General features: G+C 40.7%; 2 protein-coding genes across 14 annotated transcripts in view; one reads left to right on the top strand and one right to left on the bottom strand.

The window, feature by feature from the left end:
• The window catches only part of USP20 (ubiquitin specific peptidase 20), a 110722-nt gene that overhangs the window by 16464 nt on the left and 72937 nt on the right, over window positions 1-21321 (bottom strand). The gene's annotated exons all lie outside the window — the stretch shown is intronic.
• The window catches only part of FNBP1 (formin binding protein 1), a 95809-nt gene that overhangs the window by 50646 nt on the left and 23842 nt on the right, over window positions 1-21321 (top strand). For 5 of the 13 annotated variants that reach the window (XM_073313785.2, XM_073313783.2, XM_073313782.2 and 2 more), the window contains 4 exons: window positions 6271-6399; window positions 7880-8026; window positions 16596-16793; window positions 18183-18365. In XM_073313785.2, the coding sequence (XP_073169886.2) occupies window positions 6271-6399; window positions 7880-8026; window positions 16596-16793; window positions 18183-18365 (657 nt within the window). The remainder of the gene's footprint in view (window positions 1-6270; window positions 6400-7879; window positions 8027-16595; window positions 16794-18182; window positions 18366-21321) is intronic. The other 8 variants (XM_078849102.1, XM_078849103.1, XM_073313787.2 and 5 more) reach the window with 3 other exon arrangements.

The raw sequence follows: 21321 nt of genomic DNA, 5'->3' as shown, positions 1-21321 counted from the left end.
AATTTATAAAGTATTGTGACATAGGACCCAGTTATGAAACTCATACTCACTCAGTCCCACTTAATGGATTGTTTTCGCAAGGGACTTAAATGCATGCCTAATTTTAGGGTTGTGAGTGGTCCCATTGATTTAGAGATGTGCTCAAGCACCTTGTTGAGTTGGGACCGAAGTCAATAGGACTATTTGTCCATAAACTGTAACGTTAAAAATGGATTATAGTCTTGTAAACTCTACTGATGATACTGATACCACGGGAAGTCCCATTGCACTTCCTGATAATGAATACTTGCAGTTATAAGCAGTGACTCACCGTTTGTGTTGCAGCATCAGGCACTGTGTCTGAAATGTTATAGGAACAACTGAAAACATTCCTGAAATTGTGAAGTATTTCTTAGCATGCTTTTATCATTAACCTATTTTGAAGTTTCTTGTTCATATTTGCATTTCAGTCTGGTCTTACATTTATCAAAGACAGATCTATTGTTTGGCAGCAACCTGCCAGGTTGCAGGCAGCAACCTGACGCTGCTTCATCTTACACACTTGTCTGCCCAAAATTTTTTTTAAAACTCCATCAAACTTTTAACTGGAAACTCTGCACTTCCGGACAAGACCAACTGCTGAGAAGTTGGACTGTTTCACTCATTGTACCCTGGAGACCGTTTTTTTTTGTGGGGAGATTTTTTTTTTCCTTTTTCAGTTATTCATTTGCCTTCTACGACAACAGCCTGTGGGAGTTATGTTTTCCCTGTGTAAACCTAAAAGACAATATATCTATCAACCCTTTTGCTGTTTCTGGAAAGTGTCTTTTGAAAAGTTCCCTTGAATTGTTCTCAACAAAACATGCTTCATTCTTCATCCTTACTGCAGACTGAAATGGTAAATAGGATAGGAGAAATTTGATCACCCCTCAAAAAAACTAATTGACAGTTTTTCTAGAACACAGAACCATACTGGGGGATGTGACATAGTCTGAATAATGTAATTAATTTTTTAAAAACTTCTCTAAGACACATTATTGTAATGGCATAACATAATAATAACTTCTTGTTCCTCACAGAATTTCTGAATGCTAATCGTAAAAGGGTTATGTCCATAATCCATTGAAGTCAGTTACATTGTCTTCAATGGGAGTTGGACAAAGTACAGTATGACAAAACCCCGGCTGCCTGTTCAAAAACTCCAGTTTAGCCTATTTCATATGTTACATCTCAGCATTCATTCCAAGAAACTCAGTACCTGGAATTTACATCTTTACGCCAGTATTCTTTACTTTTCCAATTCACCTTCACAACATGAGCATTTTAAAAAAAATCTTGATATAATAAAAGGAATTCAAAGAGTCTTCCATTATAAAGTACTATGTTTTAGTTAGAGGTCAGATACTTAAATTACACTGCATGCATGCAAAAATTATTGATAAATCTAGGAAAATTTTCCAGCACTAATATGCAGTGTCCATCCAATACAAGAATGCACTCTTTGTTGCTAAACTGAAAAAAAATTCTTGGAGTATAGCTTTTAAAAGTAGCTGTTCTAAGTAGCCTCATGTGAGACTCAGATATGCCCTGTAACCCATGTTACATCAGAAAAACATGTTTGCCAGGTTTGAAATTCTTTTAATTCCTAAATTTAAAGGGGTGGGGGGGAATCTTTTTCTGAATGAAGTACTTCACCCATAAAAGACTGTAGACCATAACTGATCTCACCTCCAGTGCCACCCATTTAGCTCACCTTTTTCCCCATCTCCAAAGGTTTGTTGGGATCATTACAAGCATCTGGAACAACCAGTAGCTGCTGTGTGCAAGTCTTGTTAATGCAATTCAATGGTTAGATAGAAAATTGGTGCAGGAAATGTGGCAAAAATAAGTTTGATACCACAGGGTTTGTTTTTTCCTGCTAGCTGGTAGAGACAGGCAAAAGTGCTGTTGCCAAACTGCAGCTATTCAGTTTGTTTTTCAGCATGAAAGACAAATCTGTGTACGTAAGCCTGGTTGTTTTTTTTTTTTTTTTAAAGTGCTGAGTACCCACAGCTCCAATTGCTGTCAATGTGGGTTGCAGCTACTCAGCACCTCTAAAAATCAGGCCATTAAAATGCATCACATAATCCTTTGTTTTATTTTAACTTTACAAATGTTTATCATCATCATGGCAAAATAAACCCAGCCTCTTACATGGACATTTTATGCTGTATTTTTTACTGAGTACTGGAAATGCCACTCAATTAAGTTCTTCCCACTTACCATCAAGATCTAGTGTGGCAAGCTGAGAAAGGAAGCATCATTCAGGCAGAAATAATGGTAGTTTTGTGCACCTCCTATGCTAGAGAGAGTTCTAATGGGCCAGATCCCTGGCTGGTGTAAATTGGAATAGCTCTGTCAAAGTCGGATAAAGCTATGGCAGTTTACACTAGCTGAAGATCTGGACTTACAGATCTGCCTCATCCTTCATTCATAACTCAGGTATTTATAGAAAGCATGACTCTGAAATAAATGAACACTAAAATCTGAGTTGTGGTTTTGATCGAAATCTGGATTTTATTGTGTCCTGGCTGATATGGGGCTGAAAAGACTAACAATGCAGCAGATATCAGGCTGCAGTTCAATTTTTAAGAAATTGTCTCTTAATTAGAAGTGCTGCACCTATGACCTTTAGGTTTTATTGTTGCATATGAGCTTTAAGAAAGAATTGCTTTAGCAAAAGCAGACTAAGGACAGCTAAGAAGTAGGCAGCATGCTTCATATGCATGTTTATTTGGGGGCCCATAAACTAATATTGGAAAAGAGATTCCATGAAGAGGGGGCCTCATTAGCTTTCAGCATGACAGGTGAGGTGCAAAGCAAAAAAACCAAAACAAACCTGCGTGTGCTCTTTATTGCTTCTTTATGATGTATAAAGATTACCTAATTTGTTGTTGTTCTTTGGTTATATTGTAACTATCTAGTCTTGACATATATTTTCTCTTCTGGAGAATTCTGTCAGTCTTTGGAAGACTTCACTTGGAATGTGACTTCACATCTGGAGGTTTAAACCTGAGCTCTGGTTCTATGGACCCTGCCCACTTGAAAGGAGAACGGAGAAAAAGTTGAAAAAGCTGCCGCTCAGGTTTCAAACACTTACTTCTGAGGTCATGGATCTGGTCTTCCAAAGCCTGCCCTTTAGGAAAAGCCAAGCCAAAACCAGAACTTTCTAATGTAAAAAGAAGTAGGAAAAAACTCCATCTCTTTGGAGATTTCTTTATGTATAAGTGAGCAGTATAAAAATAAAATTAGTTTTGTATTTTATTTCCTGTGCAGTTCACCTTTAAATTATTCCTATGATTCCCTCTCCTGTGTGACTCAGTGCCTGCAGCTCTAGACTACTGCATCCATGAGGAGTCTGAATCTGAAATGTAATGTCCCCAACTCATATTTTTATTATTCTGTAACTCCCACCGGAGTACAAGAACAGAGCTATAAAATATAACTCTGTTAATATTAAAGTGGTGATGTTAGTAGTAATAATTTAAAAAATTCCAGGCATTTTTATATGTTATTTTAAGATCAAAATACCTCACTGGAAAAACATTTAAAATGTCTTGAGCTTGCCCAATGCAAAAAAAAGGTGAAGAGGTGGCTCTCAGATCGGAATTCTTGTTTTGGAATGTAACCGGTTCTAGTTACTCATCTGCTGTGTTCTTATATTTTGGGGCACTTACACTCACGTTGAAAACTATGGGTCCTGTCCTGCAAACATTTAGGTATGAGATACTTTATTCATGTGAAATTAATGGGCCTCCTTTTGGGAGTGATTTGCAGGATCAGGCCCTAAATCTGTATTCATGAATTACTGGTCTTATGTTTCAACGATGAAGTCAAGAGATAACGGCAGCTTGCGTAAACAGAACTGGGCTGTCCATGGAACTTAGCTCAAACAATGGATTGCTCTTAGATGGCTGTACAGAATGGGATTCATAAGTGAATATTGATCTATAGCAGCTGGACCATGAGTAAGAGGTAGGGGAAGGGACAATCTTACATTACTGTTATAGCCTGGCAGATTTTTGTATGGGTGACTTCATTTTTATATTGTTTTTTTTTTTCAGTGTAAAAATGTAGCAATAATTGTTCCTTAATCAAATTTAATGCAAATATGTGTGTATAATAAGTAATATAGCTCTCATGTAGAAAAACAACTGAACCGGCCTCTAGGGATTTCATTGCATATAAATAAAATTCCTGAAGACATACATGCTTGCTTACCATAATTAGCAGAAAGTTGAAGAATCTTGGGAGCATTGCATATGGCTGTTTTCTTTGATTTAGTTCACTTATCTGTTTCTAATTATGGTATTTTGCATTAAATGCTACTGTTTTGGCTCTTGGCATGCTCATCATGCCCAATGAGTTCTCACTGGGTTTCTTAAATCATTTTATGAAACTAAGATAAAATGAATCCAGGAAAGTTTTACAATCAAATGTGCTTGCAAAAGAAATTGCAGAACTGAGTGAAATAAATAATTAGGTGATAGCTATGAGCTGGATGGATAGATGAGGAACAGGTTCATTTCTCTGCAAGAGGAGATCTGAAACCTTCTGGCACAATTTGTTACTTTCCATTTATCATGCGTAAAATGTTTCATGATTTGGTATTTTATGTGGATTTATTGTCAGGAAACTATTGTCTGCCTGGAACAGTTCACAGGGTAACCCAATTCTGAACTGTTCTAATAGGATTGTTTTGGGAGAGAATGAGTGATCAAACCTGGCAGTATTTTAGGAATGAATCTTAAAATTCAAAACCTCCAAAAATATTCTCAGCTCTGCTCCAAGGGTTAGGTAAAAAGGGTCAGATTAGGAGCACGCCTGGATGCCTGAAGAGCTAGTGCAGTCAGGAGGGTGTAGGTGTACATGGCCAAATTCTGATCCCACTGAAATCAATGACAAAACTCCCATCTACTTTTCTGAGAGCAGCATTTGGTCCAGGGACATGAAACTCTTTTTGGAACAGATGGGAGCATATACAGGTGAGGTGCGCTACATCGGAGCAGAACAGGCAACAATGCACCGGCTGAGAATAGAAACCAGGAGGAGAGTGAACAAGTGAACACAGGATAGGAGGCAAAGGCATATAGAGTGCAGAGTGAGAGAGGGAGGGAGGGATGCTGTGCAAAGGCGAACAGCGAGGAAGGAAAAGGCAGCTGAAATAAACAGATGGGGTAGATAGAGAGGAAAATAGTATTGTGACAGAAGGCCTCAGGAAGGAGAATCTAAAAAGAGAGAGAGAGAGATCAGCAAATATGAAGAAAGGGGTCACTCAAGGAAGCGCATCTCTGTAAATGCGGAAGCACTGGGAAGAGCATGGTGGGATCACGTATGCAAAGGATTCCAGCATTGTGGTATTGGTTCTAGTGTGGGGAAGCAAAAAAATCTTTGCTGGCCAACTGGGAAGTAGGTTGTTCAGAGGCGAGCAGAAAACATCTGAGCAGGCCTGGGGTGGAGTGGGAAGACTAGCCATATATGTCAAGAGAAGTTCAGAGGTAAGGAAGAGAGTCCTGGATGAGCTACAGCTGTGACAGTCTTGTTATGGGAATAAGGGGATGATCACAGAATTCAAACATGTGCATGGAAAGAAATATTGGTGAGAGTAGAAGAGATCAGCTGCCCAAACGTAAACTGCAGCATAGGAATTGGAGGAATAAACTGAGCAGTAAAATTACAGCTATGGTACAAGATTTCTTTCTCAGATAATAAAGAATGAAAATGAGTGGAGATGTCAGACCCGAAGGCATGTTTAGGCCATAATAACCATTATCTCCTTAGTCAAACTAAGAACACCATTCTAAAGAGTCTGGTATTGCAAGCTTTCCAAGTGCCTACCTCCCATGATTTCAATGAGATCTCAAAGCACAGAAGGTTCACGGGATTGGGCCCAACTATTCACAGTATTTAGAAAAGGCAAGGTCCTGCAAAGTGCAGAGTAAATTCCTGGACGTCAAAAGTGAGAACATGAAAAGGAAAAACAAGGAATATGAGTTTTGGCAGTGCAAATTTGGAACAAATACTTGGAGCAGGTAAGATTTAATGGAGGAGGAGAATGAACAAAGAGAGACAGTAAAAATGGAAAGTATGCAAAGATCCAGCTGCTAATGTTTCCCCCAAAGTTTAGTGTGTGCTGAATAGTGGTAAATGCAGTAGGAATAAAATTGGAGTGGCTAAAACCATACCGTCCTAGTCTGGTACAACTTACCTCTAAATAGTGTAAAGTATAATGTTCCTTTGGCTTTTCCTCAGGCAAGACAGCAAGCACAAACACGACATCAAATGGCAGAAGACAGCAAAGGAGAATACTCATCCATTCTTCAGAAATTTAACCACGAGCAACGCGAACATTATCACACGCACATACCAAACATCTTCCAGGTGAGATCTCATAGTACTGACTTACAGCAGCCTGTGTTCTTGGTGTGGCTACATCGACTAGATGCATTACAATGCATTGGTAAGCCAGATTAATTCTGTGATACCAGTTCTCTGCTCTGCAGAAGCCACAGCACCGCATTAGCAGACACTGGACATGATGCAGCAACCCAGGATCTCTAAAAGAAGTAGTTGCTCTCTTTGGTGGGAGCAACAATTCCTTCGAATCCAAAGAGATGTTATGGAGCTCAGTCTACTAAACTCCCTCTGACCTCTGGGCTAGCTACCAGACTGATAGATAATGTGGGAGGTGGGAGTCTGCTAGATGTTATGGCAGGAAGGGGCATGCCTGATGACATTATTCATAGTCTTGTTTTATTACACTCTACATTCTTGCAGCTGGGGAATGAGAGCATTGCTTGCAATGTTGAGGCATGAATCAACTGAGAGTATTGTCATCTATAAAACCTTACGCTCCTTTGTGACCTGTTTTCATACCTAGATTTCAAAGATGTTTAGATTTATACCATGTTCATGTTGGGCAATAGCTTAATGGATGTCAAAGAGGCAAGTGCTTACAGTTTGATTAAGTTGACTAAAAATGTCAGATGATGGCCAAGAAAGACATTGCAGAGAGAAAGTTAAAACTGCAGAGAGAAAGTTAAAACTACTGTGCTCTTTATTCATGGTCATTCAAGCCACTGTCTAGGATAAATTATTCCAAGGCATTTTGTGTTATTAAAAAAAGCAGCATCCCCAGGCCATGTATACCCTTCTTACAAGGCCTTTAGAGACCATAAAACTTTGGATCTGGTAAGCGCTGAATTGAACTTACATCCTTGGCTAAGCATAGTTTGGGTGCCTGTGCATTACCAGTGCTCCAGAAAATTCCCTTGCTTTGCTTTAAGTGTTAAAATAGCATTCAGAGAGCTGTTTTACTTTTAAAAGAATGGTACCAGTGTGTTCTTTCCTGCAGTTGTTTCATTTTTCTGTTGATCGTGGTTGGGTCGCAGTTTAACAGGAAAAAAATGAGTTGGGGGGGTGGTTCTCAGCAGTCAGTGTCCTATCAGGTCTTATGTTTCAACATGAAACATGCACCTTTGACACCTGGACACACACTGTGCCTCCTATTGTAATCCATCATAACAGGAATATGCAACATCTGGTTTTCCTGTGTCCTAAACCAGAGGTCAATGGAACTGAAGATCCTTGGCGCTCTCTGCAGTGATCAATAGGGTGCCTATATTGAGATGCCCTGATGTAAACATTGTAACGTAATATGGAGATTACTCTGAGGCCGTCCTTTGATCGCCGATATCACTAAACCATACATTACATGAGAATAACTATCTTAATTTGCCTCCGTTTAAAGTCTTATTTAAACAACTGATATAACAGGAGCTGTTTTGTTGCAGAAATTAAAATTAATTGAAACTGTGAAATAACTTTTGATGTTTGATCAAAGTGAAATGTAATGTTTCAGAAAATACAAGAGATGGAGGAAAGGAGGATAGTGAGGATAGGCGAATGCATGAAAACCTATGCAGAAGTGGACCGCCAGGTGATCCCAATAATTGGGAAGTGTCTGGACGGAATAACGAAGGCAGCAGAATCAATTGATCAGAAAAATGTAAGTGTTGAATGTGGTATCTTCTTCTTTCTCCTGTGTTCTTTATTATTTATTAGTTGTATAATAAAACCTAGGAGCGCAAGTCGGGAGCTAAAACCCTATTGTGCTAGGCACTGTACAGACACAGAACATAAAGATGGTCCCTGCCCCAAATTGCTTGCTCTGAAAACTGTTAAGAAAGAATTTGAAACACAAAACTTGCACCCAAATCCAGTTAGTGCACAGAAAAGGTGTTCCTCTATCACATGTTAAGTAAGGATAGCTTTAGTTCATGTTTTATTTTATGAAGGATAGTTGTTTTGTCTTGTTACAGAGAAAAATCTGTTCTTCTCACGGATGTATTTGTTTAGCAAATTAATCCATAGGGTCATTTGTCTTTTAAGAAGGAAACGTTGCTTTTACCAAATTTACTCCATTAACATGCATTCTATACATAAGCGTTTGGTTTGGCTGTATTTAGATAAGATGCTGTATTCTAAAGATGTGACTGTTAGGGCCTGTATACACTACACAGTATTGTCGACAAAAGTCAGCTTTCATCAGCAAAGCAGTGGAGGTGTACACACTGAAATGCTCTTCTCGCTGATGTAACTCCCCTGCTACATCGACAAAATAAAACCACCTTTACAAGAGGCATAGAGCTTTTTGCAACATAATTAGAGTGATGCAGCGTCAGTGTAGAGACAGCACTTGTTTATGTTGCCCTAATTGGCCTCCAGGAAGTGTCCCACAATGCCCATCGTGAGCGCACTGGTCAGCAGTTTGAACTCCGCTGCCCTGAAGGTACACATCCATGTGCCGCTCCCCCATTTAAATGCCTGGGAATTTTTGAACTTTTCACTTTCTGTTTGGATGGCATAGACTATTCACACAGCATCTTCCCAGGTGACCATGCTGGTTTTCTGCAACAGATGAGCTCCCACATGGAGTACACCGGAGCTGTTGGATCTGCTGGGTCTGTGGGGAGAGGAGGCTGTGCAGTTGCAGTTTTGCTCAAGTCGTAGGAACTTTGATATCTATGGGCAGATTGCTCATGGCATGCAGGACAAGGGACACAAAAGGGACATGCAGCAGTGCCATGCTATGATCAAGGAGCTGTGGCAGGCATACCAGAAGGCAAGGGGGCCAGCTGTTGTTTTGGTGCAGCTGCAAGAAGCTGCATGCCATCCTTGGTGGTGACACCACCACCACCACCAAGAGCCGTATGGATACTTCAGGCTGGAGGCAGCAGCCAGTGGAGTCAACCCTGGGATGAAGTGGTGGATGAGGAAGTGGAGTTGGAGGAATGTGTGGGACATGCAACAGAATTGTCCAGTGGCGTGGCAAGCCAGGATCTATTTTTTCACTCTGGAGGGGTCTAGCCAGACCCAGCTCTCTGGCTCACATGAAGCAGGAGAGGCAAGCTTTGGTAAGCATACCTTTTGCTTTGGTACTGCACAGTGATAGGAGATTGAGTTCTCATTTACTTTGTTATATGATAGAGAAGGGATAAGGGATAGAAATTAACAACAAAGCCTAAGCAGCTACGCATTGGGGGCCCTGCGGAAAAGTTTGTTAATGTACACTGGGGTGTCTTGGGAATCCTCCATAGGAAACTTTCGTGTAGGTACTCTGCAATCCTCTGCTGAAGGTTCCTTGGCAAAGCTTCCTTGTCTGTCCCCCCCGCTGTAGGAAATTTTGCCGTGCCAGCAGGCAATTATTTCTGCAGGGACCAAAGTGGCATATAGGTGAGCAACATACGGACCCGATCTGAAACTGCACGTATGCAGAGATGCACCCTTGCAGCCTGGGATACCCTCAGAAGTGAGATATCGGGTTCGATTACCCAAGCCTTTGGGAAAAGGTGCCAATATTCAGAATACTCTCCCTAGGTGCATGTAGTGACTCTCTCTTCACAAACCATCCAGTTAATGAAAAACTCAGGCTGGACAGCCTGGAAAGGAGACTGGGTCAGGAGCGGATAATAGATGAACAAGAGTGGATTATAAAGCTACTGGAGGGCCAGATAGTGAGGCTCAAGTCCCTCATAGTGCTGCAGCCTGAGCACATCCATGCACGATTCCCTCTGCAGCTAATACAGAGTGCCATTCCATGTCCTTCCCAAGCTTCCCCAACACATTCCTTGTATGTTCCCCTTCCGTCGCAGTACCCCTTGCACTCCACCCCGAGAGCCTAGTTTCATGATGAAAGCTGGAGTTGCACACAACTGGAGAGGCTTCACCGAGAGACACTTCTTCATTGCCATGTCCCCAGTTTGCCAAAAACATAATAATGTTTTATCCTTTAATTAAAGTATAGTCTTTGAAACAAAATGAGTCTTTATTTGTGTCATGCACATCATAGTTGCTGCTAAAATTCAAATACAGTGGCTATAGGCAGGAACATTTGCTCACTACCATTAAAGCTCAGGAAACAAGCATTACAGGGGTCATTCAAGGCGGCAAGTAAACACTGTCTGTCTGAATGCATCAGATAAAAACACATTACTGGGCCTCATAGTCAAAATGCTCATTCAAAGCCTCCCTGATTCGAATAGCGCCCCCTTGAGCCCCTCTAATTGCCCTGGTATCTGACTGCTCAAAAGCAGCAGCCAGCCAATCCACCCCAGCACTCCACCCTTGGGGAAACTTTTCCCCCTTCATTTTGCAAATGTTATGCAGAGCACAGCAGGCTGCTATGACCATTGGAATATTTTCCTCATTGAGGTCTAATCTGCCAAAAAGGCAGCACCAGCAACCTTTTAATCTGCCAAAGGTACATTCAGTGTTCATTTGTCACCTGCTGAGCCTGTTGTTGAAGCATTCCTTGCTACTGTCTAGGTTCCCAGTGTAAGGCTTCATGAGCCACAGGAGCAAGGAGTTGGCAGGGTGGGCATTGCACATCTCCCATTGGAATCTTCTGGTCTGGAGAGAAAGTCCCAGTATGCAGATTTCTATACAGTCCAGTGTTCCTAAAGATGCGTATGTCATGAACTTTCCCTGACCAACCCAAATTGGTGTCAGTTTGATCTGCGGCCAAAATTAGGATATGCGTGCCATCGATCACCCCACTGCCGTTAAGGAATCCCATTGCTGCAAAGCCATCAGTTATTTCCGGCACATTACCCAGAGTCTAGTCCTTTGTTGCAGGAGGCAATTAATGGCCCTGCAACTTGCACCACTGCAATCCCTATGGTGAACATTCCAACTCCAAACTGATATGCGACTGACTGGTAGCAGTCTGGATTTGCCAGCATCCACACAGTGATTGCCACTCACTTTTCCGCTGTCAGGGCAGCTCTCCTTCTGGTATCCTTGTGCCACAGGGCAGGGGCGAGCTCCACGCACAGTTCCAGGAAGATGGCTTTGCGCATCTGAAAGTTCTGAAACCACTGCTCGTCATCCCGTACATGCATTATGATGCTATACCATCACTCAGTGCTTGTTTCCCAAGCCCAGTACCAATAGTCCACCTTGTGCAGCTGCTCCATGATTGCCAGCTGTAATCTTGAATTCTTTCTTTCCATTGCACACAGCAGGGCAGGCACCACAGATTCACTTTGTATCCCTGCTCATGAAATACTGCAGGACCAGCTGCGTTGTGTTCATAATGCTCATCACCAAACTAGTCAGCAGTTCAGGATCCATGCTTTCAGGCAGAGATGACGGGCACAGTTTACAGGGGCTATTCAAAAATGGCGCGAAACGAAGTCGGAAGCGCATGGAATGATGGGACGGAAATAACTGCATCATGAGATGGTGAGCATTCCTCCATGATGCACTGCAATCTGTTCCCAGCTCTTCCAGTGATAGAGGGTGGCTGGTTACACAGTGAGATAGCTACCCATGATGCAATGCCAGAGCACCAACTATGGATTGTTCTGTGGACATGGACAACTGATGTAATTAAAGCCGCATATGATCGTCAACTTAACTCTTTAGTGTAGACAAGGCCTTAGTAAATAGGTTTCAGCATCAATTAGAAGATGAAGGGTATTATCACAGATAGATATTTAGTGGTCAATTCTTATGTGGCAGAAATGTTTGCTCTAGCTTTTCAACAGAACCACAAATCATACCGAACGTTGCAGAAATTTGTTTGTTCTAATTATTCTCATGATTATGGAAATGCTAAATTCTGAGTGTGGAGTTAGACAGCCTACCTGGATCTGGGCTGGATTCAGCTTTGAAAATGAGCCAACACAGGTCAGATTCAGGCAAGGCTGAATGCATGGAGAACTGTTGATAGTATGTGGTTAAAGGAACACAAGCCAAGACTCAAAACCTGCCCTGGCAGGAAAAGAGCAACCCTGCTTTGTGTAAGTCAGACTGTGAGATTTCATATGTAATCAGTGCAGAGATAAGACAGGAGTTCTCAGATGCAAGAAACTTTGGCATTGTGTTCATCACAAGCACTAGTACAGTATTCCCAACCTCAAGTACAGGTCTCAAAAATCATGAGATTGTTAAAGATAATAAATGTGGGGTTCTTTTCATTTAGCTTTTGGTTTTGAGCCTTCTGGGTGCACTTGAGCCATGTTTTTTAGCTTTCTACATAACCCTGATGGCTAGAAATTTGGTGGTTGTTTTTTTAAAATGAAAGCTGATATTCTCGTGTAATAACGTAACTCCTGGAATTGGGGCTTTAAGTAAAATACCAAATATTGTGAGACACATGAAAAAAATCAGAGGCATGATCAACACTGCCGTTTGTACCAAAGTATCTCAAATTAACTCTCGTTTGAATAATGTAGGGATCTTTAAGATTTTAATGCTTGTTCTTTTTGGCATTAAAAAGTTAAAGGCTGATAGCAAGGCCATGACTGGTGCTATTTTAGGAGTATTAAATACTACTTTGTACTTCTTTGGTGAACTTCATCTGAGGATCTCCTGGCTCTTTACCTAATTCAGTACATTTAGTATTACAAATATCTATAAAAATAATACTGTTCCATACAGCAACTATGAAGTCTACAATTTATAGTACTAAAATTGTGCTGTACATGTAGTAAATAAGAAGGTGGCACCCAGCATTGCAATGTATTTATTCTGCTGGAAACATAATTGGGTGAACTCCATAGGCAGCACCACAGTTGTGATTGCCTTGTGTGTAATACCGCTTGTATTGTGCCTTTGATCTTCAGAGGTCTGCACATACCTGACATGACTTGAGGAAGCCCACTGAGGTTGCTGTGTGAGAGCGGAGATTGGCAGCCCCAGTCTTCCCGTTCTGTGCGTACTCCGTTAGATCCCATCTGTTCCTCTGGTATGTGTGTGCTCACACAGTGACAGTAATGATGCTACTATATCTGATGCTACTTTCTGCATCAAAATGTCACACCCATCTCCTTTCCATCTGCCTACACACTGATGACTGGGAAGTATTAAAAATGAAGAGCCATCATGGGCTAGAATTGCCAAAGTGGAGACATTAAAAATATGTTGCTATCAACATTTGCGTTAAGGAAACCTCAGTTACAGAGTGGCTAAGCCATTCATCATGTGGATTCTAGCAGGTGTGATAGAGGTGCTGCTTCATAATAAAATAAAAGTGCATGAATTCCTCTTCTTGCCATCCACTAATGGATTTTCAGAGACTATGTTCAAGAATCAAAGGAGCACAAAGCAGAACTGAATGTCCTTGTCTGTGTAGTTGTTCCCTAGCACTGAAATATATGTGGGGACTTCTCCTTGTGAGAGTTCTGGAAAACCATTTTTGTTCCACTTCATTATTCAGTGTTAAGAACTGACAGGATATATTGGATATATTTAATATTCATTACACCTTAGCTGGAAAGAAAACTGAAAGACACTCTTGTCCACCTCCAAAGCTGCCAGTTTTTCAGGCTTAATTTATTTAGTTATTCCACTTGTTCAAAAGTAGTATACTTGCTAAGAATCAAATTCTGCCTTCTCCTCAGCTTGCAGAACTCCAGCTAAAATCAATGGGGAGGTACATGGATTTATCTGGGAATAAAATTTGTCTCTGTATTTTAAATATACTTATTAGGAGCATGCTGCTTTTTTCCATTCCTTTTCATAGTAACTCTAGTAAGGCAGATGTCATTATTGCAAGGCTAAAGCACAATGACTGTTAAGTGAACCTGTGTGGAATTTGCCTCTGCAGGCTCTGGCAATAGATGGGATTAATTTGTTATGGACTTCTGAGTTCCTGTTATGACATTCTTGCTGTCTGATACGCAGCATGAGCTAGTTATTTTTAGCTCCATTGTAATGGTAGGATGTTTTGACAACATGGAAGGAACATTATATAATTAAAAGAGAAGAAATGAAAGGTTCAGAAGGATGGAATAAAGCACAAGTATATAATGTAATCTGATTTTTTTTTATCTCTTGCTACCCCCCCCCCCGGCTCTTGCTTTCATGCTTATAATTAAACATCCTTAGAATTAGGCGAGTTTTAATGTCAAGCTAAGGTGAAACTATTGAATAATAAGTGAAAGTGCTTCAGTACTGCCTTTAAGGTTTATGGGGGTGATTTACACAGCACCTAATAGATTTATGAGCACAGATCTCATTAGCTTTCAATGGGACCCTTCCTCCTAAACCCCCCTTAGGTGATGTTGAAAATCTTGTATCTTGTCTTTGCTTAATTCAGGTCAGATATGTGCATATCATCCTGGGCTTCTTCCATATGTTCAAATGAATACAAACAAAAGCCACAAAAGGTGGTCAAAGCACCACCCTTCTCTTGGAAGTGCAGTGACATGGCAGTATTCTTAATATCCTTTGGCTAATGAGCCCTCTAGGGACTAAGGCACAATTTCTCTGATGACCTGAGAGAGAGAAAATATCCATATGGTATGAAATGAAGAGCTTCCTCCCTAGAAAAGCCAAGAGATTATATGTATATTAAGGAAGGATGATAGGAGAAAATTATGAATGGTCTCGGCCAAAGTTTGTTTGCATTGCACAAGCGATTAATATTTTGTACATGCTAGATTTTGTTTAAGTGACGTAGGGGCAGATTTACAGAACATCTCAGCTTCCATTTAGGCACCGGAATAAGTGGCCAGCGGATGTCCCGCACAGGATGCTGAGCACTCTGGCCAGATTTGGATGTGCTGAGAGAATTTTGAAAATCTGGCCCCATGTGCTTTATGAAAAGTAGGGTCCTTTAAAAATCACAGCCTGTTTGTTTGAAAAGCCGCTAGATTAAAATGCGTTTCTGTAATTGGTGTGAGTCGCACATTAGCAATTAGAAGGTTTGCATCCAAAAATTTGCTGCATTTGTAGATCTACTGCACAAGAATGTTATGTATCATTACCGTTTTGGTTAGTTATTATCTGATAATAGATAGGTAAAATAATTGCATGCAATATGTGGCCAGTTTGTGAATGAGGTAATTGTCTACAGCAGGGGTTCTCAAACTTCATTGCACCGTGACCCCCTTCTGAAAACAAAAATTACTAAACGACCCCAGGAGGGGGAATGAAAGCCTAAGCCCGCCCAAGTCCCACCACCTCAGGTAGGGTATGGGGGGCAAAGCCTGAGCCCCTCTGGGCCAGGCTGGGGGTGGGCAAAGCCAAAGCCCCAGGGCTTCAGCCCAAGGCAGGGGGCCTGTAACCTGAGCCCTGACACCCACAGCTGAAGCCCTTGGGTGTCAGCTTCAGCCCCGGGCGGTGGGACTTGGGCTTCAGCCCCATACCCTAGCAAGTCTAAGCCAGTCCTGGCAACCCCATTAAAATGGGGTCGCAACCCACTTTGGGGTCCCGACCCACAGTCTGAGAACCTCTGGTCTACAGAAATTCAATATGGACAGAAGGGTACAAGGCTTTTCACAGCAGCAGAAGACCAATTAGCATTTAAGTTGGTTCTCCTTAAGACAGCAGCATTTATCAGAGCTTTTGATATCTGGCTTGCAATTGGAAGCATAGCAATTCTATAATGGAAGGTTTTTATTGCACAAGATTTTTTGTGGATGCCCATTAGTGAATCTGAGTGTATGCAAAAGGTGTTCTGAGTCACCTTATGCAAGCTGTCCATTCAAGCACTGGCGTTTTAATTTTTTCAAGGGAAATAAACAGGAATACTAATGAGCATTTACATAGCACTTTTTATCTATGGACCTCAAAACACTTTATAAAGGTGATTAAGCATCATTTTACAACTGGGAAACTGAGGCACCGAAAAGTGAAGTGACTTGCTCAAGGTCATATATCAGCTCAGTGAGAGATCTGAGAAAAGAACTCAGATCTCTTGACTCCCATTTCAATGTCTTCTTCAGTGAGCCATGTTTCCTGTTTGATTTCTGACTGCATTTGGTGTTAGTGCTACATACGTCTTGTTTCTTTAGATGGTACTTAGTCCTTTGACCATTTAAAAATATTGGTGGTTAAAGAAGCAGTTGGTCTCAATGAGACCTTTGCATGCTGAACTCAGATGTTTTACGTAGGAATGATGGACTGGGTGCTAACAAACCCAGTAGCAATTAGGGTGGTTTTGTTAAGCTTCACTGTGACTAGGAGACTTTTTCCTCCACTACTCTTACACTGTTGTTCCGTTTACAGACCCTCTTTTTATTGGTTTGCAGCATATTTACAGATAGATTGTATTTGTGGCATTTCAGGATTCACAACTGGTAATAGAAGCCTTTAAATCAGGGTTTGAACCACCAGGAGATATTGACTTTGAAGACTTCACTCAGCCAATGAAACGCACTGTCTCGGAATCCAGCCTTTCAAATTCCAGATGGGATGGAAAATCTGAGCCCAAGCCTGGCAGCAAATCCAAAGGCAAATTGTGGCCATTCATCAAGAAAAATAAGGTACTGACTTTCAGACTTCATCTCAGTGTCCGTATGTTTGTAGCCTTTAATGGCTTTCTTGTTTAGTAATCCTGGCAATTAATTTAAGACTAAAAAAAACCTGAACTGTAGTTTCAGAAAACTAATAGCTGATGTCCTATTATGGTGTTTTGTTACAGTCTTATTTTGTTTTTTACTTTTAAGATATTTTTATTTCTATATAATTTCTTAAATTGTGTTGCTCTTTGTTTATTACCCTTTTAGTTGTCTTTGCCATGGTCCATTTGCTTCTAATTCAGATCAGGGATTGTGTATGCTGTGCATGCTAACGAACTAACAGCGTCACTCCAGTGTTACTATTCTGACACTTTTCAAACTCTCCTCAGCTTTTTATTGGCGTTATCGTTTCGATCTGTACCACGGGTACAGCAGTTGGGGAAGCTGGGAGTGGGGAATGGCTGTAACTTGCTCTTTCACAGCACATCTAACTGAGCCTCTACAGTGCTGCTGATCTTTTTTTTTTTTTTTTTAAACTCACATGATCCTTTATATCCATTAAACTCTTCTCTCCATTGTCATATTTTACACCATGATGCATGGCAACATTTATCTGGGATTATCGGTGTGTATCAGGATGACTAGACAAATTCTGCTCTCAGTTACACCAGCACAAAACCAGAGAACTCCTTTGATGTAGCCTCATTCTCTGTTGCGCTTCTCCTTCCCTAGCCATTGACAGCGATTGCAAAGTGAGTACAGAGCACTAACAAATCAGAATGGTACAGTCGCTGATGTAAATGATGTCCTGAAATGCAGGGCAAGAGAGACTCAAGCCCTCTGGTGCTTACACTCATGTAACCAACGGCAGAATCTGGCCTAACACCTCTCTCTTGTAAATTTGTAGTGTAATTTTAAAAAGATAAGTGTGGTGTGCATAGAGCAAGGTGACTTGAAAGCAGGAAGAATGAGGCTTGTTGTCTTCCAGCTAATAGAAACGCTACTGGGCACTAAGGTACCTTCCTAATTTGATTCATGTAAATTCAGGTGTTTGAAAGATCTATTAATGTGCATCATTCTGACCGGCCCACAGAACTAGCAAAGAGTAACCTATGGGAATAGAGTTTGCATGTAAGAGTCTGCATGAGCTTTCTGTCAAATTATTCCATCTTATTTTTTTGTTGCATTACTTGCTACAATTCCTATTTTTATCACATTCTTCTTTTAACACAAATCTTGAACACTCTTTTCCCTCCCTCTTTTTTTTTGAACCATGGCTTTAAATATTTAATTATTTGTTTTTAATTGCTTTTCCTGGATTTTGAATATGGTTTTTGATGCTTATTTTCGTTTTGTGTTTTATCTTTTTATTTTGGTTTTTTATTCTATCACTTCTCCATCTCTTATACGTAGCTTATGTCCCTTTTAACATCCCCCCATCAGCCCCCTCCTCCTCCCCCTGCCTCTGCCTCACCCTCTGCTGTTCCCAACGGCCCCCAGTCTCCCAAGCAGCAAAAGGAACCCCTCTCCCATCGCTTCAACGAGTTCATGACCTCCAAACCCAAAATCCACTGCTTCAGGAGCCTAAAGCGCGGGGTAAGTTCTCCTCTGGATACCGCTTGCTGTCTGTCTTTCTTGCGCTTTTATTGCACGTTCTGTTATGTAAAATCTTGTTTTGTGAATGAAGCCATTGTGTTTTACCATAACATACAGACAGACCCAAGGAATCCAATCCTGTAAAGTCATTTGTAGTCAAAACCCCCACAATGAAACCACAAAAACAGATTCCTGTTTGAAATGAATGGTTCCTTTTGGACAGAGGATCACTTTCCTTTTCCAAAAGGTAGAAGGAGAGATGTAATATTAAATAACTCTTCACACAGAGACAAAATAAGTACCTCATTGAGTAGCACTAGGGCATAGAGAAGTTAAGTGAGAGTTTGTCCAAGATCTCACAGCCTGTGGAAGAGCTGGGAAAGAACACAGTTCTCCTGACTCCCACTCTGTTGGACCATGCTGACACCCCCAGATACAGAAGCATGAAGAATTGTATCACAGCATTTCTAGGTATGTCTTCTAGACGTTTCCCATTGAGCCTGCAGAATCTGTTGGATTCTGGGCTGACTTTCGCTCCCCATGACTGAGAAACGATGTGCACAATTTAGAACTCCATGCAGTATGTAAGAACTTTATACTTCTACACTCAGGGGGCTACAGGACACAAATAAGATCTCTTTTAAATAGCTCTGACAGAATGTGTCAGATGTTGCATTTTCTGTAATCTTTATTCACATGATTTCAGTGAACTGCTTGCAGGAGCCTGAGTCTGTATTTGTAAATTAATGTTTGGGATATTTATACTGAGCTAAAAATGATTCTCATTATAAGTCTTTGTATACACAGCTTCTGTAAATTTTTAAAACTTCACATTTAAGGCAGAATGTTTCTTCCTTTGAAAATTAAGACATGTCTGTTATTGTACCATGTTGTGCCATCAGTTTTTAAGCATGCTAAGAAGTGGATGGCACAGTATAGCCCTTGGTTATTCGGTAATTTCGTAAGGATTATGTTCCTTTCTAAGCCTAATGGAACAGTATGGAAAGCAGCTATAACTGTTAGTTTTCAGTTTTTTTAAAGCGAGCTGTCACAATAAGGAGAAAACTGGATATAAAGGGCCAAATTCTGCTCTCCACAGGGAATCCCATTGATAGTTTGATCCAGAAGATGTAGTTCAGTAAAACTGGGAATGATCTGTATAGAGAACTTTGTAATTATATGATGTTGAAGTGTTTGGAGAACTTCAGTGCAATCCGCATCCTAATCACTGGATCTGGTTACAAAGAGTAAATCATTTTAAAAAAAATTCTCTTAAGTAGCATATAAAAAAACAACATTACGCTCTGTCTGGGAACTGCCATCTTGACAAGTTTACAGTTCAAAGTAGTACTAAAAAATTAGTTTCCTCATCAAAAAGCCACTGGAAAATTGAAAGTTTCAAAGTTTGTCATAAAATAAGTGCAAAATTACAGAACTTCCCTCACAAGAATATTTCCTAATGACTTCTGAGGGGGAAGCCCATTCTTTCAGTTCTACATTGGAGACTCTCCTTGTAGGTGTGTCTCTGAGACAGCTGGATTCTGATAGGCTTGCTCATGTTGAGTAGCACCTTCCTCCGGGATTAGCTCAAGTGATTTAAATGGGACTACTCATAGAGTGAGCAAGGGTATAACTGTCTGGCCTTGTGGAAGGCATCAGTGTTGGTTCAATGAACAGTGTTCCCAAAACAGTGTTGGGTATTTCTAGCTTGTAAAAATGTCTTTTTTATTTTGCACCACACAAAAGCCCTGAGGTGCTTCAGAAATGTATATTTCCAATGTACATATTCTTATTTAGTAAATATTTGGCTATCTAAGCAATTATGACTAATCACTTTAAACATTTTTGTTCATGAAATCTCATTGTACACTAATCATATGACAGTACTAAGAGAGCCTCTATTCAAGCTTTAATGCCCCCTCGGCCAAATTCACACGCGTATGGTGTATACTGTATAGTTTTTAACTGAGTAGAGTGAAAACTGAAATTATAAAGGTAAAAAGCTCACCTAGCTTTCTTTAGAATCACTCTAATTACCCACTGACACATTCATTTTTTTAAAAAACGAAAATATCTTGTTAAAGCCCCGTTAAACCTTTGGATGTGCTTTTCTGTATTTCACTTCCTTTTGTCGTTAGCTACCAAGATGTTTGTGTGTAAACAGATACTTTTCCCTGTCTGATTCACCAATACCACAAGCCAACGTTTAGAACATTACACCTTGTTCCGTGGGGCAAATTGAGGCCACTTCCTCCATATACAAGTACAGAGCAACAGAGGCAACTAAGTTGTGGAAGCCTGCTCTGGTTGTCTACAAAACTCATAAACTTCACGTTCCATTGATCTTTGGTGGCCAGAGTTACTAGGTGAAATTCTATGGCTCACTGTTATGCAGGAGGTCAAGGCTAGACAATCATAATGGTCCCTTCTGGCCTGAAAAACCTATCGTATCTATATAAAAGGAATATGGCTGGCATGTGTTAGTGCAGATATGGTCTAACCCAACCCCTCATGTTTAGTGCAGGTTGATTGTAGCCCCGGCAAAAACATCTGCATGGGGCCAGAGCTATGTCAGAGTAAGCATCTGGATTAACGCTGGTTTTACAGTATTGATATTATAAGGTATGCCTGTCCTGGCCTCCCCCTACTCCTGCCAAATCAAACAGGACTTGAATTTGGCACATGAGGATGACCTCTGATATTACACATATTGGACAGCGGTGTTACTGAAGGAATTTGGCAGGAGGAGATTGGGAGAAGCTGCCTATATTGAAGAAAGCTTTTACTGCTGCACCGATGAGAAAAGAAAATACAGGTGGAAAAGAAATACAGGAACCCTATAGGACAGTGCAATTTAGGGGATGTTTGGCAAAGCAAAAGTGTTTAACTGACCAAAATGTTTCATTAGAGCTTGCTGCTGTTTATATACTCCCTCTGTTTGCTCAGACAGTATGCC

This window comes from Lepidochelys kempii, chromosome 16, assembly GCF_965140285.1.
Source record: "Lepidochelys kempii isolate rLepKem1 chromosome 16, rLepKem1.hap1, whole genome shotgun sequence".
Taxonomy (NCBI): Eukaryota; Metazoa; Chordata; order Testudines; family Cheloniidae; genus Lepidochelys; species Lepidochelys kempii.
This window is presented reverse-complemented; position numbering and strand designations above follow the sequence as displayed.